This window comes from Chiloscyllium punctatum, chromosome 7 (assembly GCF_047496795.1).
Source record: "Chiloscyllium punctatum isolate Juve2018m chromosome 7, sChiPun1.3, whole genome shotgun sequence".
In the NCBI taxonomy this organism is placed as follows: Eukaryota; Metazoa; Chordata; class Chondrichthyes; order Orectolobiformes; family Hemiscylliidae; genus Chiloscyllium; species Chiloscyllium punctatum.
The window spans coordinates 79,445,183-79,471,212 of NC_092745.1; the positions used below are offsets into that span (position 1 = coordinate 79,445,183).

At 40.8% G+C, this 26,030-nt stretch overlaps 1 protein-coding gene across 2 annotated transcripts in view; it reads right to left on the reverse strand.

The window, feature by feature from the left end:
- zranb2 (zinc finger, RAN-binding domain containing 2) overlaps positions 1-24,566 on the reverse strand; it is a 44,731-nt gene extending 20,165 nt beyond the window's left edge. Inside the window, exons 1-5 of one of the 2 annotated variants that reach the window (XM_072574171.1) lie at positions 24,455-24,566; positions 10,181-10,233; positions 6,305-6,413; positions 5,883-5,965; positions 1,267-1,343 (exon numbers count right to left, since the gene is read on the reverse strand). In XM_072574171.1, the coding sequence (XP_072430272.1) occupies positions 1,267-1,343; positions 5,883-5,965; positions 6,305-6,390 (246 nt within the window). In that variant the 5' untranslated portion in view covers positions 6,391-6,413; positions 10,181-10,233; positions 24,455-24,566. The other variant, XM_072574170.1, reaches the window with a different exon arrangement.
- Between the last annotated feature and the right edge of the window lie 1,464 nt (positions 24,567-26,030).

Consider the following 26,030-nt stretch of genomic DNA (forward strand, 5'->3'; position numbering starts at 1 on the left):
TTAGAATCAGCTATGATTTAATACCACTAGGTACAAGCTTTTGCATTAATGCAGACGTTCTCAGTTTTTTTTAAATAAGCCCTCCTTTGGAGACTTACAGCCCCAATTTAACATTACTTATTCTGCTAACCCAAATAAGCTGAAAAAATTCAACTCCATTGATCTTACAAACTCGGGGAAAAGAAACTGACATACGTTCAAATGGACAAAGTGCCTTCAGTCATGGAATTAAGGGCCTCAAAGATCTCTTAGGGGCCTCTAATACAATCAGATGGCATCAAAATGCTTTTCACCACAGTCAGCCTTTCATAGCTGGATGTGGTGCATTATGGGACATAGGAACTTATAACGCCAGAAGCTATTCAGCTTGCTGTCCCTCCACCAAATCCTTGAAAGGTCGTCCTGCTAAGTTTCACATTCTCAGTTTCAGACTTACCCTTAAAATTCCATGGAATCAACTGCAACCACATTAACAGGTACTACACTGTATTCTTTTGCTAACAGAGTCAAAACAAATTTTGTTCATTTCGCCTCTAGATCTTTTGTTCATGATTTTCATCTCAAGATCTCTACGTTGGACCCCAATTTCCAGGAGTACATGCTCTCATCACCAACCACCCCACCCATTCCACTGGCCTTACGAGGCCATCTTACTACTTTGAAATTTTGCATCAGTACCTGTGCGTTTCATTGAGATCAATTCCAATTTTTCAAATTTCATCTCTGGTGTAATCCTGGTAAACCTGCTGTACATACCAAGGCTTTTATACCTTTGCTTGAATGAGGTGCCCAGAAGTCTATACAGTCCCTCAAATGATGTATAGGTAGTGGAGGATTCTGCGACAAGGGCAATCAGTTACAATCCATAAAAAAAAAAGGTCTAATGGTTATTTCTAGAATTGGGAAGATCTGCTCCGCGATAACCTGCATAATTCACCTCAATTATTCAAGGCTGCATTAGTGGCTCTCATTTTTGACCAACATTCACCTGCGCCATTGCACGGATACATCTTCCTTACCCCAACAGCTTGAGAATGTCAGTACAGTCCTTCTTGGAGGTCAAAGTTCTTGATACTTTAAATACAATTCTTCAAACTATCCAATACTTGATTGTTAAAATAAAAGCAGCTAATTGCAAGCAAGATTTTCCTTAGCTGGAGGTCAGACCTTGGTCTGAAAGCCACAATGTATGTAAACAAGCACACTGTGTTAACTAGCTTTATATTAGAGACATTTTAGGAAACAATTCTATTTTTCAAGTCTTACCTCATCATATTCATCATCAGATTCTTCACGTTCAATGTACTCAACATTTTCTCTTTCATTAAATCCACCTCCATATCCTATCAGGAATGAAATGATCACCATTTTAAAAATATTCTATTCAAATGTAGTTCAAGAATTAAGGTAACAAAAAGTGCATTCCAAATAGTGGAGTTAATTAGTAGATTCTGCACATCAAGTCTACATTTAGACAATGTAACTATAAAATCCCAGGTTATGAATCAAATATGCACTAAAACAAAATTCTAAATAAAATCATGTGACAATTACACAAGTTAGTCTGTAAATGAAGGTAAACCTTATTTATGTGAACTTTCTCAAAAGTAGTGATTAAGGTTATGAAGTATGGCTAATTTAAACATCCAAACTGCATTCACAACAATACATGCATGTGAATTTAATTATATCCATTAACATGTAATCAAAAGGTATAGCTGCTACAAAACAAGCATGCTAACTAGCTCCAAATTGCTGGTATTAGATCACACACACCAACACTTGACATTAGCACTCTATAAAATGTCCCGATTACAGAGGTTGAATCTAACACTCTTAGAAGAAAATGAGGCGTCCCTTGGACTCAACTCATCCAGGTATCCCTAACACTACTGGCCATTTGAAGAAAATCTCAACTCCACTTGACAAACAAATAGCAGCAATAAAAGTTGGACAAAGACTAGGAACTCTGCAGAGAAGAACTTACCTCCTTACCCCCCAAAGTCTGTCCATCATCCACAAAGCACAAAAAAAAGTGATGGAATACTCCCCTCTTGCTTGAATGTTTGAAGCTTCAACACCACAAGAAGCTTGACACTATCCAGGACAAAGCTATCTGCTTCATTGGCACCACATCCACAAGTATCCACTCCCTTCACCACTGACATTTAATAACAATTGAGAGTACCATTAACAAGATGCAGTGCAGAAATTCATCTGAGATAGAGAACATAAGCAGCAGAGCCACAGGAACACCACCACCTGAACCTTCCCCTCCAAGTCACCTACCATGCCGAACTTAGAAATAGATCATTCCTTCATCGTCGTTGGCTCAAAATCCTGGCATTCCCTCCCTAGTGATATTGTGGGTCTAACCATAGCACATGGAGTGTAGCGGTTCAAGAAGGTAGCTCATTAGCACATTCTCAAGGGCAACTAAACACAGGCAATTAAACACAGCCTTTTGCACGAAGGATGGGGCTTCATTCTCCTGCTAATTATGTAATTGCCCATCATTCATGACTGGATGAGGCAGGACTGCAAAGCTCAAATCTATTGGTCTTTGAATTGCTGAGCCTATCCTATGTTGCTAATACTTACATTTGGCGTGCAAGGAGCCCTGTGTTGAAGTTTCACTAGACTGACACCTAATTTTTAAGAATCGCTGCTGCTGCTCCTGGCATGCAATCCTGTACTCTGGGTCAATGAAGAGTTGATTACTTGACACTAATGACAGAATGGGTGACAGGGATATGCTAGGCCATGAAGTTACAGACAGTGCTTCTATACAACTCTGGTGTTCATGGTTCATAATGGTTTCAGAAGATCTGCCAGCTTTGCTCAAAACCTATCCCATTTAACACAGAAGTAGTAACATACAACATGACAGTGTCCTCAGTTTGATGAATGGACACCATCTCCACAAGGAGATGATAGTGGTCACTTCTATCAATACATCCTTTAGAACTAATCCAGCTTAGTCCGTATTGGTATTATCAAAACGCTCAGTGATAGATAATAAAGTCTTCATCCAGAGTACATTCAGTATCCATGTCACCTCAGTGCATCTTTTGATTGGTATTCAAAATGAAGGAGCACCAACTCATCAGCTTGGGAACGGGCAGAGATCAAGTGAGTGATAACCAGCAGTGCACTTCCTTTCCCATGTTTGAAATGAAACCATGTGATTTCACAGGGTCTTGAGCCAATGTTGAGGGCTCTCAAAGCAACTCCTTTCCAATTTTGTATCACTGTACCATCACCTGTGCTAAATCTGTTCTGTGGAGCAAAATTAAAACATATCTAAAACAAAGACTGAAATATATCCAGACAGTGTCTCTTGTTCCTTTCCCCCATACTGGAAATAAACAACTTTCTTGCTTTCTCTTGTTAGCCTATGTTCTTCTTTTCTGTTGGACTGTCCCTATCTTTTCTTCTTTCATCAGCTCCAACTGACGTCCCCATGATTTGGTCAAGACACTGACCTTGCTGTCCCAATACATTTTCCACAACTTACTTTGGCTGTGCGTTTCACTTTTGTTCTCCCCAATTTGGCTGCTTGTATTTCTCACTCTTAATATCTCTTTCTTGATTTTTTTTCCAGGTAATACATGGGAAATATCTTGTCAGCATTGTCCATTTAATAGATTTGTAATGAGAAAATCAACACTCTGAAAACCTTAAACTACAGGCCCACAAATTCACAAGAATAAGTAAACAGCATACAAAATAAAATATTCTACAAGGTTTTTATAAATCAGATGACACAATCTTATTGTAGGCTATTTAGGCACTTTGCTCCACTATACCATCTGAAGTAAAATCACAACATCAACAGCACCAAGGCAAACATTCACTTATTGTGAAAATGCAATCAACAATCCACATATACAGAAAGAAAACCAACAGGGTTTCACACAGCATGGTAACAGACCTGTCGGTCCAACCAGTCTATGCCGAACATAATCCTGAGCTAAACTAGCCCCACCTGCCTGCTCCTGGCTCGCATCCTTCCAAACCTTTCCTGTTCATGTACTTACCCAAATGTCTTTCAAATGTTGTAATCATAACCACATCCACCACACTTAGGAAATTCATTCCACACTCAAACCTCCAAGTAAAACATTTGTCCCAATGCCTCTTTTAAATCTTTCTCCTTTCACCTTAAAGATGTGCCCCCTAGTTTTGACATTCCCCATCTTAGGGAAAAGAGAACTACCATTAATTCTATCTATACCCCTCATTATTTTATGAACTTCTATAAGGTCACCTCTCAACCCCCTATACTCCAGTGAAAAAAGTTCTAGCCATTCTTTATAACTCAAACCTTTCGTATCTAGTAATATCCCAGTAAATCTCTCGGAACCGTCTCCAGCTTAATGTATTTCTTACGACTAGACGACTACAACTGGACACAGTATTCCAGAAGAGGCCTCACCAATGACCTGTACAACCTCAAAATGACTTCCTAACTACTATATTCAAAGGACTGAACAATGAATGTAATACGTGCCAAACACCACCTTAACCACCCTGTCGATATGTGAACACAAAGTTTAAAGAATTATGTGTCTGTATCCTTCAGTTCTACAACACTATCCTAAGCCCCACATTTAATTATATAAACCAGACCCTTGTTTGTTGTACTAAAATGCAACACCCCATATTTATCCAGACTGAACTCAATCTGCTATTTTTTTAACCCATTGACCCATTCAAGCAAGATCTTTTTGTAATCTTAGAAAATTTTATTTTTTTAAAAAAACTGTCCGCTAGGCCACTAATTTTGGTGTTGAATGCAAAGTTACTTAACCATGCCTTCTGAATTATCATCCAAAACATTTATATAAATGACAAACAAAAGGAGGACACAGAGCCAAAGCCTGTGGAACACTGGGGGAAACACTGAAATATTCTAGATGTACAGTACCAACATCTAAACTGTAATTTCTTAATTCTATACAACCACAAAATAAGCGAGTGTCCCCAAATGGTTCGTGCTTTACTCAAGCCTCTCCCACTTTATTTCACCTCCTCATATCAACTTAACTTTCGCCTTGTTTCTCCCTCATGCATTTGTCTAGCTTCCTTTTAAAAGCATCTATACTACTGCCTCAGCAACTCCACAAGTTTCACACATTCAACCTATCAGCAAGTTTCTGTCTTAATGGATTCATTGGTGGCCACCTTTTATTTACCTGTGCAATATTTCTCAATACACACATCCTCTCAGCTCTGGCATAATCCTTTCAAATCTTTTCTTTTTCAGCTTTCTTCAGGATGCCCATATTCCTTTTGTATTAAGACAACAGAACTATGCACTATTCCTAAACCACAATTTAACCAATATGTTCATCAGAATTCCTCAATTTTTGGATTCCACTCCTCCAGAACTGAACCCTTTAAATGTTGGAAGTCTGTTTCAACAAACAATCAGCCCCAAAATAAAAACTAAAACTGGAGAAGTTCAGCAGATCTGTAAAGAGAGGAACTCCGCTTCACAGAATAGTGATATTGAATTCAGTTTCTCTCTTGACAGATGCTGGCAGACCTGCTAGGATTCACGAGCACTTTGTCTTTCTATTTCAGATTTCCAGCATACGCAGTAGTTTGCTTTTTGTAATTAATCAGCCCTGTTTGACTACATGGCATGATGTGTGAAAAACTAAGTGTCAAGTGGCATCCAGAATAAAGCCTCTAAACTTTTATTTCACAAATGGGTCAAGTTTCAAGTTACATTGAATTTCAATCTTTTTAAAAAAAAATCAAACTGAACTTGATAATAATCAACTCGATTCAGATCTGAACAATAGTCAACTGGAAAATTTCATGAAATGGCTTTTAACAACAGTATAAACACCTATCATACATTCAAATCTTACCAGTCCTTTCTTCTAATTTGGCATATTTAGGAGTGTTACACATGTTGCACTCTGATCTTCGTGCCCAATTCACATTCCCACAGCTAGAAATTAAACAACTGAAATCAGAATTAGAATATATAGACTGTGCTTCTTTTCACATGTGAAATTGAAAATCAATAAAAAAGCAGATAACTAAGAATGCTAGTGTTTTTCTAAAGTTAAATTCAGCTCAAGACTCAATACAGAGCTTTTCTTTCAAAATAAAACTGATTGCCTATGCTCTGCAAAGGTCCTTATCTTTTCTTATGATTCACCCTGAATACTCTGTATATAATCAAGAAATCAGAATTACTGTGGTGCTCTCATTTTGACTAATTAGTATTTAAGATGGAAAATTTTCAATTGAAGATTTCACATTGCATTATAGACGATAACCTTACGTTTTACACTGCCAATCATTGGCACTGAAAAGGCCACGGCTCTTTTCTGCAAGAGTTTTTCCAATTTCTGTTCCTCCAGCCTTCATGAGTTTAGCTTCACATGTTCTTTCTAAAACAAAAGTAATAAAATATTACAATCAAGTGATACCATATGATTAAAAAATGATTTTAAATCATTAAGGTCCAGGTTAGCATGCTGCCACATGCTATGAGATGTGTTTAGAAAACTAAATTAGGTAAGATGTAAATATGGATTTTACATTCAATCATACCATTTATCACTTGGGTAAAAGGTGAAGACAGAAATTAATTCTTCAACAGCAGCAAGTTTAGCCAGTAATGTGAGCCATATAAAAGATAGGTTTGGGTAAACTGATCTCAGCTAGGTTGGTGTTACAAATTTATGCGCCTGGAGCCAATAATCTCTCCAGCTCAGGCTCCAAGCTTTTTCAAGTTGAATAGCACGAACCAGAAATTGTAGCAAGCTTCCTCAGTATTCTGCACGCGCACTATCAAGTATGCATCAATGCGCACATATCTTTTCAGTAAGAGGACTGAGAAACTGTCAAGCAAGACAAGTCTATTTATAGATCAACAAATTAACTTATTTCAAATGAAAACAGATTGAACAGAACTGTTTTTCAGCATTTTTAAAAAAATTATGCATGTTATCATACCACCAAATTAGTTGGTAGCATTTTTTTGTGGACCACACACGTTAACAGCATAACATCCTTGAAAAACAGTCATTCACTACAGAAATAGTGAGAGTGTCTGGCTTCTAAAGGCACAGAAACTTTACACGAGAAAAGAAAATAGTTGATCTCTAAGCTCAGTTTCCTTTGATAAGAGGTCAAAGTTAACATCTTGACCAAGTGCCCTTGTCTCATTTGATGCATGTATCCATGATTACTATAGATTCTGTAGAAATGAGTGAAACCCAAATGAAGATTAATTGTTCAAACTGCTACATAAAATGCTCAATGACTCATTATTACTATTGTGATGTGTCATAATATTATTTTATCACTGTCCTAATCAATAGCGTAAATGCTTTAAACCCAACAATTAACTATGAGTTACTTCAATCCAGAGCTCAGTCCTTTGCTGTGCGCAGTGTTCATTAACGATCTAGAGGTGAACGCAAAACATTTGATTAGTTAGCCTGCAAATGACTTGAAAATTGGTTGCATGGTAAATAGTAGAGGGGAAAGCCTTAGACTGTAGGACAATCCAGACCGGTTGCTCAAATTGGCAGATCAATGGCAAATGGACTTTAATCCTGAAAAAGGAGGACTAACAAGGCAAGACAATGTACAATGAATGGTAGAACCCTAGAAAGTACAGAGGATTAGAGGGACCTTGGCATGTATGTTCATAGATTCATGAAGGCAACAGGACAGGTGGATAAGGTAATTAAGGAGGCATATGGGATCTGTGCCTTTATTAGTCGATGCATTGAATTAAAGAGTTATCAAGGAGCTCTACATGGCATAATTTAGGTTACAGATGGGGTACTGTACATGGTTATGGCCATAATGCTATAGTTAGGATGTGATTACACAGAAAAGAATGCGGAGAAGATTTATCAGATATTCCCTGGGCTGGAGTGCCAAGTTATAAGGAAAAATTGGATAGACTGAAGTCTTTTCCCCTTAGAGTAGAGAGGACTGAAGGGGGACCCAAAGGTGTACAAAATTACAAAAGCATAAATGCAACAGACAGAAAACAACCTTCCTCCTCAGAATAGGGATCAATTACTAAGGGGAATAGGGTAGATATAAAGGTAAAGCACAGGAGATTTTAAAGGGGATTTAAAGAATACATTTTCACCCAGATAGTGGTGGATACCTGGAATTCCTCAGCCTGAATAGAGGGGAGGTGGGAACCATCACAATTTTAGTAAATATTTAGATGATCACTTGACATGTCAAATCATAGAAGGTCATGGCCAAATGATAGAAAATGGGGCTAGAGTAGATTGATGCTTGATGGCCAATGGACACAATGGGGGTGAAGGGTGGTTTTTCCATGCCATGATACTGACTAATTCATAGACTCATACAAAAGGCATAAAAATGTGCAGGTAAAGTGTGCCTTCATAACATCAAAATCCCCAAGCATTTATACTGCAAATGAAGGCTGTGCAACCCACCATGCCTATGCCAACTCTATGGTACAAGTATTCAACTAACCCACTTCCATTACTCCTTACTCATGGCCCTTTAGGTTAGTTTCTTTCAAATACTTAGATCATCTTCATGAGTGCGCCCCCTGGCCGTCTAGCCTCAGTCACTGACAACAGTGGCTCTAATGATTGAACAATTCCATCAAATCTTCACAAGCTAAATTACATTTTAACAGATTTGTAAATCTGGTGCCCAGAACTAAGCATAGAATGTTAGCCTTGGCCTAATCATGTTAGATTAGATTAGATTCCCTACAGTATGGAAACAGGCCCTTCGGCCCAACAAGTCCACACCAACCCTCCGAAAAGCAACCCATCCAGCCCCACTCCCCAACCCCATATTTACCCTTGTCTAATGCACCTAACACTATGAGCAATAAACCATGGCCAAATCACCCGACCTGCACATCTTTGAATTGTGGGAGGAAACTGGAGGAAACCCACGCAGACACTGGGAGAATGTCTGTGTGGAATTTGCACAGTCACCCAAGGCAGGAATCAAACCCAGGTCCCTGGTGCTGCAAGGCAGCAGTGCTAACCACTGAGCCACTGTGCCGCCCACATCTTTAAAATAGTTAGTTCTGCTATAATACAGTAGTTCTGTTCTCATGCAATTCAAATGTTAAGAAAATCTCGTAATAGCGGCACTATTTAAACTAATGGGGCTGGAATCACGTCATAACCAATATTTTAAAAGTTTGCGCTTTGGGAACAGTGTCCGCAATTTGTCAAACACGTTATAGAAATTCACATTAATGAATGACTGCACCTTCCTTATTCCTAAGCTCATCATTGTGAGAGACAGGAGAAAATTGGTATAGTTGATATAACTATACACTCAAATACTGAAGCAAGGAGAAGTTGAGAGGACTAAATCTATCTTTATGGTAGGTTTAAAAAAAGGTGAACAGAAACACAAGTTAAACTAATGAAAAATATCGAGATGAACAAAATATTTATCAGGGAGAATAAACACAGAACTAGAGATCATGTAGAAAAGTGCCCAAGCTATTGCATGGTTAGAAAATGTCACAAGACAATGGATATGTGGAACATGTGCCCAAAGATATATGATTTTAATCCAACATGCACCTTTAAAAAATTGAGAAGTAGGATCAATGTTTGTAGTAATATAGCGTTACTTGATTTCCCTCATCGCAAGAGGACGGAAGTTAGAATAGAAGGCACAAGAAATTTCTTTACAAAGAATTGAGCTGAGGAAGGAATAATTTCTCAGGGTTAGTGTGAGAGGCAGCAATATTCAAGGTTAGACTGGCTAAGTGGATGAAGGAAATGAGGTTGAAGAGATATTAAAGAAGTGAGCAAATGGGATTAGAAACACTGACTTGAACCAAGTTGGCAAAATGGTTTACGTCTATGTTGTGACTTATCTACTTCCATAGATGCCAGCATCACCTAATCAGTTAATTAAAACTCAAAAGACGCAGTTTTGAAGACTACGATGGAACACTTGTGTGCATAACATTTGGAAATGCTATATCCAAGCAAGAAGGGGATCAAATTTGAACATTTTGCCCAGAGAAAAATAGCCATCAGTAATGTACAATTAAGGCTCACACATATAAATACTAATCACCAAAACAAAAGTACTGCAAGCTGTCCAAAAAAAAGTGTAACAATGTGGCTGAATTTAATGCAGCAATCTGAATAAATCTGGCACCACTTACCTTTCCCACATCTGTTACAATTTGTTCTTCTTGCAAAGTTGACATTTCCACATCTAAGAGAAAAGTGTAAAAACTATGGATGAACAACATATTTCCAAAGAAACATTAATTCAGGAATCAGTATTATTCATTTCAATGGTACTTTAGATGCATTTGGTTTACAAATGCATTATTATATTTCTTCCAGTATTAAGACTATTAAGTATGCAGAATATATTTCTCTATAACTAGATAGTTTTAGCTATACACAGAAAAATGTTTAAAAGCGCATATTTTCTAGGAACATTCATTGATTTGTAAACATGGCAAGCAACTTTGTTACAACAACATTATACTATTTTATACAGAAAGTAATAAAAGGCAACAAATAACTCCCTCTAGTAAACATTTTATGTTCTGAAATTAAAATTCAAAAAATAGTCCAATTTAATGCCAGTTTTGAAAATAAAAATTTCAACTGTCTCTCTCTCTATAACGGAGTTCTGAGGAAGGGTCACTTAACCCAAATTCTGAACGAACTCCTCTCCACACATGCTGCCAGATCGGCTGACCTTTTCCAGCAATTTCTGTTTTTACTTCCGATTTACAGCATCCACAGTTCTTCTGGTTTTTATTGAGTGTGATTAAAAAGTTTGTCAAAATAAGCATTGCTGAAAAAGAGACATGCTGTTGAACCTTATCTTTTTATCATCAGCATGGATGCAGAAATGTCAAATTTCAAAAAGGCAATAACAATTAAACTGCATGCGAAAAAGGGTACTGACCACTACTCTGGAAAATGCACCAGGTTCTCACCCATGCTATTGCTTCACTCAGAGGAGAGGACTCTGTAGTAAGTGCCAATTTCACAGTTGGGCTTGCAATACAATTCTTAGCACACTTGCTGCCCAATCATGGGAATTACATTATGATAGATATTATATTGAGTTTTGTAAACACGGGCTGGTTGAGTGCGGTCAATGCTCTACCTACTGCTCAGTACATGGATAAAACACAAATTGACAAAACAATGACAGTCAAAACTTAGTCCAAGTAGTCTCTGTTGGGAAAAAAAAAAGAGAAAATATAAATTAGGGGTGATAGAAGAACTTCCCAGTTTTGAAAACAAGTGTTTGCATGGTGATCTTACTAAAGCGTGCAACATAGTAAATGGCACAGAAAACACAAGTGGAAGCATTATTGGAGACAATAGAACAAGGGGGTCAAATCTTCAAACAAGAGGTTGACTTTGGCCAAATATCAGCTAGACTGTGAGTTAAAAGCCATGACATTATTTGGATATCAACTGAATACTGCACTTTACTGAAGGAGTGACAAGGTTTATGCTAATGAATGAACAATGGCCAGATGTCTTTTCTCCTGTTTCGTTTCTCCCACTTCAGCATTATCTTCCAAGCTAAAGGTTTCAGAATGGCCCAAATTCCAGCTGTTACAATTGAGAGATCTACCCTGAAGTCTGAATAACAGCGAAGACAAGTAGTTTGATTATTAGAGGTGAAAGGCACCCTTAAGAACACTTTACAACAGCATGAGTAGATTGTTTCCCAGAGCCCCAGAAAGGTAATGCCCTTCAAATTCAAAGAAAACAAATGAATACACAAACTCATTGACAATGAACACATTAGTTCCAGTTTAGACAGCTGGATATTGTTTGCAACACATACAGATGTTGCTCTGATGTTGGATGTGGGCAGCAAATAAACGTTGATTCTTTCAAAAAGGAACAGAAACTGAATAGGTCAGAACTCTCCAGCAAGTTCCTTCTTGTGCAGATTCTTCCAACTCCTTTAAACTGTTACTTCAGGTTTCCCTCATGCAGGTCTCTGTAGCACTTGTGACCATCCTTGGTTTCTTTTGACAAATGCTCTAGCACTGCTTAGGAATGTGATAGTTTTCCAATCTAGCTATATGCTCTATCCAACACAGTCAGGGTTTCAGGTGCATTGCCTTATTACTTCAATGTAGTCTAAGATTTCAGATTTGCAATCTGCTCCTGCCAATGGATGCCGACAGTAAACAGCACAAATTGAAATTGTCATCAACAGTTCCGCTTTAAACTGCCCTATTTATTTTTAGGATGAAAGCAGGGATAAATGAATAGCATTTCTATCCGAACATGGAGATTACCATGCTTCATGCTTCCAAGGGGAAAAAGGGTAGCAGAAGCTATTTGAGATCAGGTTACAGGATTTTATTCAGAGCAATGCATTATCACAGATAGAAAGGTTCCATGTGGTCAGCAGAAAGAAAAAGATGGCTTGACTTGGTGAGCTCTCTGGCAGTTACAGAAGTTGAACAAACAATCTTGCAGGCTGATATGTCCAGGAAGAAAACTGTTGACTGATTAAAGACATTCCCCAAAAGGAGAAAGTCACATACAGTCAGTCACTTGATGTTACCATTGCACAAAACCAAGATATGAGAATGCATACTGAGAAAGTTAGATTGCTTGCTTAAAAGGCTGCAATGCTGTGGAGATTGCAATGAAAAGTATACATGTGGAATGACAATTTCTGCAGTTAAAGTATAACTTACCTTGAAAAAGAAAATTCAGTCATGCTTCTAAGTAATTTACAATAAAAGTTTTTAAACAAAAATAACATCAGGTCATTCTTCTGGCTAATTACCTTTAAAGAGATTTAAATTCTGGTTATTGATCTCTGCAGAAACCATTACATAATTAAAACAGGTTCAGTAAATATCAAATTATAAAAAGGAAGAAATAAATAAGAACCACTACAGAAATTTAGAGAATGCAAGATGCTATACTGTCACAGTATCCACTCTGGCCATCCAGCCAGATCCTTTTCAGCCCTTGGGGTTTGTTGTCAGATACACAATTTTGTTTTTAAATGTTTGAGGATATCTGCTTTGACTAGTTTTCAGGCAATGAGTTTTGAATGCCTATCACCTGAGGGGTAAAACAAAAATATCAAATTCCCTCTAAATTTCAATTTAATCTCCCCACACCCACACTCCCTTGCTACTCCACGTAGCCCAGCCACCTCACACAACTCACCCATCCCAGCCAGAGTAACTTGTTTTTGGAGTCCCCTTGCCTTGTGATTCCTCCACTATTGCTCCCTCCAACCACCAACCTTTATTGCTGCCAATCGCTGGCAGAGTCAAGAGAGAGATGCAGGAATGTACAAAAGGTCAGGCTGCATCCAAGGAGCAAGAAAATTGACGATTCGGGCGAAAGCCCTTCATCAGGATCATTCCAGCAGCACACACTCGACTCTGATCTCCAGCATCTGCAGTCCTCACTTTCTCCCAATTGTTGGCAGAGACAGGTGCTTCATGTGCACCAGTCTCCTCACCAGTCAAACCACTTATCTAGAACAGTGTAGGCAATGACCACAGAGTCACAGAGCACGGAAATAATTGCCTGTAAGTAACCAAGCCACAACATTTACAGCATTCCACTAGCTACAACCTATCATTTGGAAACTTGATGTTTACTTCCTGTCAGATATACAATCCTCCATCCATGCGAGCACACCTTGTGTTTTAATTTTTAATGGGGTACCTTATCAATTGTCCTTTGGAAACCCAGGTGCCCTACATTTATTGGCTCTGTTTATCTACTTTTAGGTACATCCTAAAACAAATGCAATTGATTTCAAAAACACCACTTTTCTATTGCAAAACCATGTTGGCTTTGTCAAATCATAATTTTCTACGTGCATTAAGTCTTCCTTATGAGAACCTGGTGCTTTGCCAATGACTGTCAGTTGAACTGCTTGTAGTTCCTAATTTTCTATTTCCTCCATGTCTGAATAGAACTAATATATTTGAAAACTGCTATGCTAGAAAATTTTAGAAGATAATGATTACTGTTATTGTTAATACCTCCTGGCTTTCATCATACCATTCCGTACCTCGCAGCATTGTCTCTTCAATTCAAAACATGCACCTTGCTTTCTCCTCCATTATGCTTTTATTCATCAACAAAATCCCATATTCGCTTCCATTTACTCTCCAATATTCCAAAAAGTGACAGAATCTCTCAATCTCCATCATTCAGTTATTATTTAATTTAAAAATTCTCAAATAGTCAAATCAGAGTCAGAGTCAAATAAATCCAATGAAATGGTTCTGCCATTGTCTTGTGTTTCTCAGACGCACACAATTAATGTGGTTCTTTCAGTCAAAACCAAAAGGTTTTAAAAAACTTTCAATACTAATTTCTCAAAAAATGTTTGCAATTAAACACAGATGCACAAGTCTTCAACACTTTCTATAATTGTTGGAACACCAAAGTTACATGACTTACTCTGATACACAAGTTGACTTATTTTAAAATGTGTCCAATACTAGGGTACGTTTATTTAAAAATATTACATTATTTTGCCTCCAATCATCAACATACATTCTTAGTATCCCACTTCCATTTTAATTAATCTGTAAGTCAATATCTCATTATTTCCTAGTAACTTGTTTTCCTTTCTTCACAACCACTCCCCAACAATGGGATATGGTGAAACTATCCTGCAAGTCTTTTTGATAACAATTTTCCTTCCAGACATCTCAGTAACTCACTTGCCAATCAACATAATTATGCCCAAGCCCACCTCAGCTTATCTGATGGAGCCCTCAACCATGCCTTTGTTACCTCTACACTTGACAACACAACAAACTTCTGGCCAGCTTCCTACATTTTAACCTTTAAACTGGAGGTCTTTGCTGCATGTTCCAACTTCTACTACATCACATTCTCCCATCATTACTATGGAGTCATAGTACAATCATAGCCATACAGCAGAGAAACAGACCTCAGTCCAACTATTCCACACCAACCATGTTCCCAAACTAAACTAGTTCCACTTGCCTGTCTTTGGCCCATATCCTTCCAAACGTTTCCTATTCATGTACTTACCCTTTTAAATGTTATAACTTTAAATGTTATAACACCACCTGCATCCACCATGCCCTCTGGAAGTTCATTCCATACACAAACCACTGTAAAAAAGGTTGCTTCCTTGTCCTTTTTAAAACCTTCTCCTCTCACCTTAAAAATATGCCCCTAGTTTTGACTTCCCCATTTGGGTGGCAGGGCAGGGGGATCCCTCAATAGTCATCTCATCTATGCCCTTCAAGATCTGATAAACCTCTATAAAGTCACCCCTCAAAATCCTACACTGCAGTGAAAAATGTCCCAGCCTCTCCTTATAACTCAAACCCTCCATTCCGAGCAACATACTGTACATCTTTTCTGAACCCGGTCTAGTTTAATAATATCCTTGCTATAGCAGGCCAATCAGAACTGCACACAGTACTCCAGAGGATGCCTCATCAACATCCTGTACAATCTGAACATGATGCCCAACTCCTGTACTCAAAGAGGGACTTAAGAGTCCTTGTTCAGGATTCTCTTAACATGCTGGTTCTGTTGACAATTAGGAAGGAAAATGCAATGTTAGCATTCATTTTCAGAGGGCTAGAATACACAGATACGGAGAATGTGCAAACTCTGCACAGACAGCCGCCCGAGGCTGGATTTGAACCTGGGACCCTGGTGCTGTGAGGCAGCAGTGCTAAACACTGAGCCAACGTGCCGCTGTACTCAAAAGGTTGAGCAATGAAGACAAGCTAAACACCTTAATAATCTTGTCTATCTGAGATGTAAATTTCAAAGTATATACCTGAACCCCTAGGTTTCACAACACTAGACTGGGCCCTTCCATTAACAAGCACTGCCTTTGTTTGTTTTACCAAAATGCAATACCTCGCATTTATCCAAATTAAATTGCACCTGCCACTCTTCAGCCCATTGGTCCAATTGATCAAGATCTCTCTAATCTTCTCTGTCCAGTATCCTACACTCAACCAACTTCAGCTCTTTTCCGAGGATCACTGTCTTGTTGTGGAGGAAAGCTTGTTCTAGGAAGCGGACATAGAAGAGCATAGTTCCTGGCAGGGTCACTCATAATAGTAAGGTAAAGGGTGAGGGTCTAGACAAAGTGCAATCATGAAGACCTCAACAGCAGAGCAGGGAGATGATAGCTGAACTTACAATTACAATATCACAATGGTTGCAAAGGCAAATGAATGTACAGAGAAGGGCTGCCAGTCGTCTTGGTCTCTGTGCCATTGGGCTTTGACCCCAACCTGCTACGGTCCACGTGATGGCTGTCGGTGCACCAGCTTCCCTACATGAAGAAATGTCACGCATAGGCATTCTCCCAGGAGATACCAGTCCCACTACATCTTCAGCTGCTTTATCAATGACCTTCCCTCCATAAGTTCAGAAATGGGGATGTTTGTCGATGATTGTGCAACATTTACCACCATTCTTGACTCCTCAGATACTGAAGCAGTCCATGTTCAAATGAAACAATCTGGACAATATCCAGGCTTAGGCTGACAAGTGGCAAGTAACATTCGTGCCACACAAATGTCAGGCAATGACCATTGCCAATAAGAGACTATCTAACCATCACCCCTTGATATTCAATGGTGTTACTATCACTGAATTCCCCATATCAGCGTCCTGGGGGGCTACCATTGATTGGAAACTCAACCGGACCAACCAGAGAACCCGATGGCAAGAGAAGTGGAATTGTTTGAGTGTCAAGCAGTCTCATCAGCAATTTCAATTAAGAATCCCAAGGTGGGGGGAAAGGAAGGGGAGGTGCACTGCTGTCACCTTTGCTGGGTGCCTTACCTGTACTCTTCCTGCTGTGTCATGAATACCAGAATCCTCCTTTATCATTCTCTCAGCTCGTCATGTTTAACATTCATGGCTAGGGAGGGAAGACCCTATGAAATCATCTAGGAAGCCAATGACTTTCCAAATAACAGGATGGGCATGTTTATCAATGATTGCGAGTAGTTCATTCATTATGCACAGTAAGGGGAAACAGCTAAATGACACCTTCATTTCATTACGCATTGCTCACCGATCTATACTGGTTAACAGGTTTAAATAATTTGAGTCTTTGATTCAAATTCCCTCCATGACTTTATTTCTTCCTAACTCTAATCACCTTCTCAAGAACTCAAGAAATATGCATGACCAATTTTTCGCCTTTTGAGCATTCCTTATTATAATAACTGCACCAAAGGAAGGCAACAACTTAGCTGCTAAGATCAAGAGCATTCAAAAACAGACTAAATTTCTCTTGGACTAAAGCTTTTTACATGCAAATATATACAATCAAAGTTAGGGTTTTGCATAGCAGAGTGAACAATTTAAGTGTCAATTTAACACTCATTTTGAAACCAAAGACCACTTTAAAAAAATGATCTTAGGATGCAAACGCCCATAAAAGCATGTATTTTCATGCCAAACTGCTGCCGATTGGCCTTCTAGAACCAACCAGTCCATGAGATGTAGGAACACGCACGATGCTGACAGGGAGTTCCAGAATTTGGACACAGCAGTAATAGAATGGCAAATTACGATGGTGTGCAGTCTGGGAAGAAATGTACAAATGGCGGTGTTCCCTTACATCTGCTGTTTGTGTTCTTTTAGTTGACAGAGGTCTGAGGTTTGAAGCTGTCAAAGGAGCTTTGGGGAGTTGTCGTGCATCTTCTAAAAAGGAGGCAAGCTTTGTGGAGTTAGGAACAGGTTGCCCACTGCAGTATGGCTAACCTCTGATCTGCTCTTGTAACCTATGTATTTATAATTGCTCCTCCAGTTAAAGTTTTGATCAACAGTAACTCTTGGATGATGATATGGGCTCAGTCATGGTTAAGGAGAGATGCTTAGATTCTCTCTCATTAGAGAAAGTCATTGCCTGGGACTCATTGCATGAACATTAGTTCCCACTTATCAGCCCAAAATAAATTGTTGGCTGGGTTTTTCTGTAAGCAGGCATGGACTACTTCAGTATCCAAGTTACTATGAATTGTATAGAACACTATTCACAGCAATCATCAGTAAACAATCGCACCTAAGTGTATTGAACTTACCCGTTGGGACAGGTTATAACATAGCTCTGCAGCAGATAGAATTTGGAACTTGGAGGTTCTGGTCCTGAAGAAGGGGCACGACTATCATGTCACAAGTCCCTATAACTCCACTATTTGAGTAAAGACCATGAAGAAGTAGTTAAGATGTTTGGGTTTAGGTCACTGCCCTGTGGAATTCATCCAGTGATAGATATCCTGAGTCTGAGATGATTAACCACTACCATCTTGTTTTGTGCTGGGCATTACACCAATCAGTGGACAGCATTCTCCAGTTTCTAATTTTACTCCGACTCCTTGCTTCTACATAAGATCACTTGAAGCTTTAGCAACTGTCCTTAATGTCATCACCTCACCCAAGATTTACTCTTTTGTCCATAATCAATTGCAATATTTTGGAAATGTAGCACCCAATTTGTACTGTTTATGAGAGATTATCATGGAATATGATAGAGGCAAAACAATCTGTGTGTGACAATTGAGGGATAATTATTGACCAGGCCTTTGTTCGATTGCTGTTCTTCAAAACAGTTCACCTGAAAGAGCAAAAGGAACCTGGGTTTAATTTCTCATTCAAATATTGGTGCTTTCAACAATGCAGTCATTCAATACTGCATGGTTTACCTACAGGTTTGTGAAGTGGGACACAAAACCATAACCTTGTTAAACAGAAGACTGAATGCTGACAACAGTACTGACACCATGACCACAACAAAATTACAATTAGCTTCAAGTGACAGAAACATGGAAAACAGCAATAGGTAATGGTAACTGGGAGAGATAAGATCCCCTCGAAGATTAACAAGGTGACCTTTGTATGGAGCTGCAGGGGATTGCGGGGGGAGCGAGAGAGAGAGAGCGTGAGCGTGACAGAGAGAGCGAGCGCGAGAGACGTTTTGAAAAATGTCCACATTACAGAGGAGGAAGTGCTGGATGTCTTGAAATTCATAGAAGTGGATAAATCCCCAGGACCTGATCAGGTGTACCCCAGAACTCTGTGGGAAGTGAGGGAAGTGATTGCTGGGCCTCTTACTGAGATATTTGCATCATTAGCAGTCACAGGTGAGGTGCCAGAAGACTGGAGGTTGGATAATGTCATGCCACTAAAGAAAGATGATAAGGACAAGCCAGGGAACTATAGACTAGTGAGCCTGATGTCTGTGGGGAGCAAGTTGTTCGAGGGAATCCTGAGGGACAGGATCAACATGTATTTAGAAAGGCAAGGACTGATTAGGAATAGTCAACATGGTTGTGCATGTGGGAAATCATGTCTCACAAACTTGATTGAACTATTTGCAGAAGTAACAAAGAGGATTGATGAGGGCAGATCAGTAGATGTGATCTATATGGATTTCAGTAAGGCATTCGACAAGGGTCCGCAAGGGCGAGTGGTCAGCAAGGGTAGATATCATGGAATACAGGGAGAACTAGTTATTTGGATACAGAACTGGCTCAAAGGTAGAAGACTGAGGGTGGTGGTGGAGGATTGTTTTTCAGACTGGAGGCCCAAGACCAGTGGTGTGCCACAAAGATCAGTACTGGGTCCACTACTTTTTTGCCATTTATATAAATGATTTGGATGTGAGCATAAGAGGTAAAGTTATAGAGTCATAGAGATGTACAGCATGGAAACAGACCCTTCGGTCCAACCTGTCCATGCCGACCAGATATCCCAACCCAATCTAGTCCTATGTGCCAGCACCTAGCCCATATCCCTCCAAACCCTTCCTATTCATATACCCATCCAAATGCCTTTTAAATGTTGCAACTGTACCAGCCTCCACCACTTCCTCTGGCAGTTCATTCCATACATGTACCACCCTCTGAGAAAACGTTGCACCTTAGGTCTCTTATATCTTTCCCCTCTCACCCTAAACTTATGCCCTCTAACTCCCCGACCCCGGGGAAAAGACTTTGTCTATTTATCCTATCCATGCCCCTTAATAACTTTGCAGATGACACCAAAATTGGAGGTGTAGTGGACAGTGAAGAGGGTTACCTCAGATTACAACAGGATCTTGACCAGATGGGCGAATCTGCTGAGAAGTGGCAGATGCAGTTTAATTTAGATAAATGAGGTGCGCTGTATTTTGGGAAAGTAAATCTTAGTGGGACTTATACACTTAATGATAAGGTCCTAGGCAGTGTTGCTAAACAAAGAGACCTTTTAGCACAGGCTCATAGCTCCTTGAAAGTGGAGTCACAGGTAGATAGGGTAGTGAAGGTGGCGTTTGGTATGCTTTCTTTTATCGGTCAGAGTATTGAGTACAGGAGTTGGGAGGTCATGTTGCGGTTGTACAGAACATTGGTTAGGCCACTGTTGGAATATTGCATGCAATTCTGGTCTCCTTCCTATTGGAAAGATGTTGTGAAACTTGAAAGGGCTCAGAAAAGATTTACAAGGATGTTGCCAGGGATGGAGGATTTGAGCTAGAGGGAGAGATTGAACAGGCTAGGGTTATTTTCCTGGCACCTCAGAGGCTGAGGGGTGACCTTATAGAGGTTCATAAGATCATGAGGGGTATGGATAGGATAAATAGACAAAGTCTTTTCCCTGGGGTGTGGAGTCCAGAACTAGAGGCATAGGTTTAGGGTGAGAGAGGAAATACATAAGAGACCTAGGAGGCAAATGTTTCACTCAGATGGTGGTACGTGTATGGAATGAGCAGCCAGAGGAAGTGGTGGAGGCTAGTACAATTACAACACTTAAGAGGCATTTGGATGGGTACATGAATAGGAAGGGTTTGGCGGGATATGGGCCAGGTGCTGGCACGTGGGACTAGATTAGGTTGGGATGCCTGGTCAGCATGGGCCAAAGGGTCTGTTTCCGTGCTGTACATCTCCATGACTATTTTGTTTTTCAAGGCTGCTCTGCCATTTGATCAACCAACTTAATGCCACATTCCTGTTTTCTCCCCTTCCTGATCTGTAGCCCCAAGAACTTTACACAACATCCTTCTTAAAATTATTCAACGTTTTGGTCTCAACAGTTAGAGAGAATTCCATCGGCTCACCATTCTCTGGGTGAAGACATTTCTCATCTCAGTCCTACCCATGCCTCCTTAGACTGTGACTCCAGTTCTAGACATCCCAATCATTGGTAATATCCTTCCTGTGTTTACCCTGTCTAGTCCTGTTAGAATTTTAGGTTTACACAAGATTTCCCCTCACTCTTTCAAACTCCAACAAATGTTTCAACTGACGTAGTCTCTCTTCAAGTGTCAGTCCTGGCTTTCCAAGAACCAGTCTGGTAAACGTTTTTCTACACATTTTACTGCCAGAAGACCCGCTCAAACAAAGACAGCAAAACTGCAAACAATATTTCAGGTATGGGCTTACCAATTCCTCATACAATTGCAGTAACACATCCCCTTTCTTGCACTCAAATCCTCGCATTATGAAGACCAACATACCACTTAGAGTCATAGAGCTGTTTGGCATGGAAACAGACCCTTCGGTCCAACCCGCCCATGCTGACCAGATATCCCAACCTAATCTAGTCCTGCCTGCCAGCACCCGGCCCATATCCCTCCAAACCCTTCCTATTCATATACCCATCCAAATGTCTCTTAAATGTTGCAATTGTACCAGCCTCCAGCACATCCTCTGGCAGCTCATTCCATACACGTACCACCCTCTGCGTGAAAAAGTTGCCCCTTAGGTCTCTTTTATACCTTTGCCCTCTCACCCTAAACCTATGCCCTCTAGTTCTGGACTCCCCGACCCCAGGGAAAAGACTCTGAGTCTTCATCCTATCCATGCCCCTCATGATTTTATAAACCTCTAAGGTCTCCCCTCAGCCTCCGACGCTCCAGGGAAAACAGCCCCAGCCTGTTCAGCCTCTCCCTGTAGCTCAGATCCTCCAACCCTGGCAACATCCTTGTAAATCTTTTCTGAACCCTTTCAAGTTTCACAACATCTTTCCGATAGGAAGGAGACTAGAACTGCACGCAATATTCCAACAGTGGCCTAACCAATGTCCTGTACAACTGCAACATGACCTCCCAACTACCGTACTCAATACTCTGACCAATAAAGGAAAGCATACCAAACACCTTCTTCACTATCCTATCTACCTATGACTCCACGTTCAAGGAGCTATGAGCCTGTGCTCAACAGTCTTTGTTCAGCAACACTCCCTAGGACCTTACCATTAAGTGTATAAGTCCTGTTAAGATTTGCTTTCCCAAAATGCAGCACCTCGCATTCATCGGAATTAAACTGCATCGGCCACTTCTCAGCCCATTGGCCCATCTGGTCCAGATCCTGTTGTAATCTGGAGGTAACCCTCTTCGCTGTCCACTACCCCTCCAATTTTGGTGTCATCTGCAAACTTATTAACTGCACTGCTTATGCTCGCATCCAAATCATTTATATAAATGACAAAAAGTAGAGGGCCCAGCACCGATCCTTGTGGCACTCCACTGGTCACAGGCCTCCAGTCTGAAAAACAATCCTCCACCACCACCGTTTGAGCCAGTTCTGTATCCAAATGGCTAGTTCTCCCTGTATTCCATGAGATCTAACCTTGCCAGTCAGTCTCCCATGGGGACCCTTGTCAAACGCCTTACTGAAGTCCATATGGATCACATCTACTGCTCTACCCTCATCAATCTTCTTTGTTACTTCTTCAAAAAACTCAGTCAAGTTTGTGAGACATGATTTCCCTTGCATAAAGCCATGTTGACTATCCTGAATCAGTCCTTGTTTTTCCAAATACATGTACATCCTGTCCCTCAGGATTCCCTCCAACAACCTGCCCACCACCGAGGTCAGGCTCACTGGGCTATAGTTCCCTGGCTTGTCTTTACCGCCCTTTTTAAACAGTGGCACCACATTTGTCAACCTCCAGTCTTCTGGCACCTCACCTGTGACTATCGATGATACAAATATCTCAACAAGAGGCCCAGCAATCACTTCTCTAGCTTCCCACAGAGTTCTCAGGTACACCTGATCAGCTCCTGGGGATTTATCCACCTTTAACTGTTTCAAGACATCCAGCACTTCCTCCTCTATAATCTGGATATTTTGTCTTCACTACTTTCTGCAACTGGTACACAAGGGCACCCAGGTCTCATTGCACCACCTTCTTTCCAATTGAGACAATTTGCTTCCTGTTTTTTTGCTACCAAAACAGATAATCGCAAATTTATCCATTTTATACCTCATCTGGCACACTTTTGCCTACTCATTCAACTTGTCCAAATCACAAGATTAGGAAGTCAGGATAGAAACTGAGCATGGATTTTGGATTAGTGGTGCTGGAAGAGCACAGCAGTTCAGGCAGCATCAGAGGAGCAGCAAAATCAACGTTTTGGGCAAAAGCCCTTCAATCAGAAACTGAGCAGCAGACATTGAAGATCAAACTGAACACAAGTGCTGCTTTCCCTCCCATTTACATTAAGACAAAATAAGTAATGGGTGTGGGGCCACTGTGCCAAAACCAGTTCAACTCCTCCAGCACTGACAAAACAAAAGCTATTAAATATTGCTTGTGCGTCACGTGCTTTTTAACAAAAACTTGAAACTGATGCTACATCAGAACCCTGAAAAATTTAATCCGGGACAGTATTTTTTTGACACTATTATGTCTAATCATACCATTAAATTGCGCACACACTTACAGGACCTTTAAAAGTTAATTCTTTTGTAATTAACACGTGTCACGTGTAACAACAGACCAAAAAAACAGCGTCATGGCCGATGCGATAAACACTGTTCGAATGTGCAGACATCAAAGAAGGCTTGCTATCGAATAAAAGGCAAAACAAAAACGCGAACTAAATGACATGGCAGTACTTGTAAAAGTTGGGGACTGGTAGATCGCAGGACAGCAGTGACTTGAATAGATAAGTACTTGGGGCGTTAAGGTGACAAAAAACAACTGAATAAAGTATTATTTCAAAAAGCAGAACACGTGTGCATCGTGGGTTGTAAGCGTAAAAGCAAGATGAGAGAAGCTCCTACTCCGTTTTGAGGAAGAGTTATTGAGTTGATAAGGAAGCTCCCTGACTGGGGCGGGCCTGCTCTTCACGTTTTTCACTCGGGCCGAGGCAGTTCAAACCACAGAGCGCCCGGGGCCCCTCTCTCCTCGTTACGATTACAATTCTGCTTCTCTTACTTTTTATCGGGGCAAATCCAGTCCCCGTCGCTGACGCGAAAGCTTTTCGCCGACATCTTTTCCGCTTCCATTGAAGGTGCCGGGGGATGGAGTGGAGAAGAGGGGGAAGCTGCAGCCGGGTCGATGCTCACTTGTCCAGGGGACTTATATCTATTTAAAGAATCCTTTCTCCGGTTAGGAGCACGCGCGGCCCACGCCCTCCCCGGTTACCGTCGCCCTTGCTCTGTTTTCCCACCCACCGTCACCAATTTGCAGCTACACCCCGAGCTCGGCCTAGTGGCTGCAAAAAACGCACAGCCTCCTGGGATACTGGAGGATCGCCACTGCCAGGATCCGATTGGTTGGGCCGAGCACGGCTTAGTGGCTGCAAGGCGCACACCCTCCCGGGATACTGGAGGACCGCTGTTGCCAGGATCCAAATGGTTGGGCCGAGCTCGGCTTAGTGGCTGCAAGGCGCGCAGCCTCCTGGGATACTGGAGGACCGCTGTTGCCAGGATCCAAATGGTTGGGCCGAGCTCGGCTTAGTGGCTGTAAGGCGCGCAGCCTCCCGGGATGCTGGAGGACCGCTGTTGCCAGGATCCAATTGGTTGGGCCGAGCCAGGCCATGCCATCCTGAACTCCTGCGTTTTAAAGGGGCTAGGACTTTTTAAGAGGACCCTGTTCATTCATCACTGTGGGCCCACATGGTGGGTGCAGACCTGAAAAATATTTCAAAATTGCCCAGATTCTTTGAAATTTCCTTGGTGGAGGGTCTGCATTGGGAAACTGCTGATGTAAGTTTTTGAAAAGGAGATTAACCTATTGAAAATATCTTCGATCATCAAGCCCCCCCCCCCCCCCGGAGAGATGTGGCTGGTTCTGTTGGAGATAATTGTACGCTCGTCGATAAAAGTTGCTTGTCCCGAAACACAACCTTTAACAACAAATGACTTCAAAAATTCATCCCGTTAATCGACCAAGTAAAATGTGACGGCTCTATTATAAAACCATAACACGGCACGGTGGCTCAGGAGTGAGCACTTGCTGCCTTACAGCAACAAGGAGCTGGGTTCGGTTCCTGTCAGTGTGGAGTTTGCACATTCTCCCCATGTCTGCGTGGGTCTGCCCCGGTTTCCTCCCACAGTGCAGGTTTAGGTGAATTGGCCGTAAAGGTTAGGTGTATTATTCAGGGGTAAATATGGGCAATGGGTCTAGGTGGGTTACTCTTCAGAGGCTCGTTGTGGACAAGTTGGTCCGACTTCTATATTGTAATAACATGATAGAATTCTTCAGTAAGATGGACAGTGATGTGGATGGTCTGAGACTAGGATAAAGGAACCACAATGGTATGCGGGGTGAGCTAGTTTTAGGGAGATTGCGTAAAGAGATGATAGAACATCAACTGTGCCTGGAGGATCATCAGCTCGGTGAAGGACGCTCTCTGGGCGATCCAAAACCTGTTGATCTTCCAGCTGAAGGAGTTGACCCTGACTGAGTGTTGCAGACTGGCACATTCCAAGGTCCAGGACTAAGTGTTGAGGGATGCGCTGAAGCTTGGGGCAGCTGCCAACAAGGCGCGGTGGGGAAAGACCACCATGTAACATCTGCCTGTCTAAGAAGAACAGGGAGCCCACGCAGTCTTTTGGGCTCTGCTGACACCTCAGCTTAATATATGGACATATGATTGATAAACGTACAGACCTGTATATACAAATGATAAATTCTGATCTCTGTATGCAAATGTTTACGTATGTATGGCATGACCAACTGTACAGACCATCAAATTATTTTATGAATAAAGTATATTTTTGAAACAAAAAAAAGATAGTATTTTAG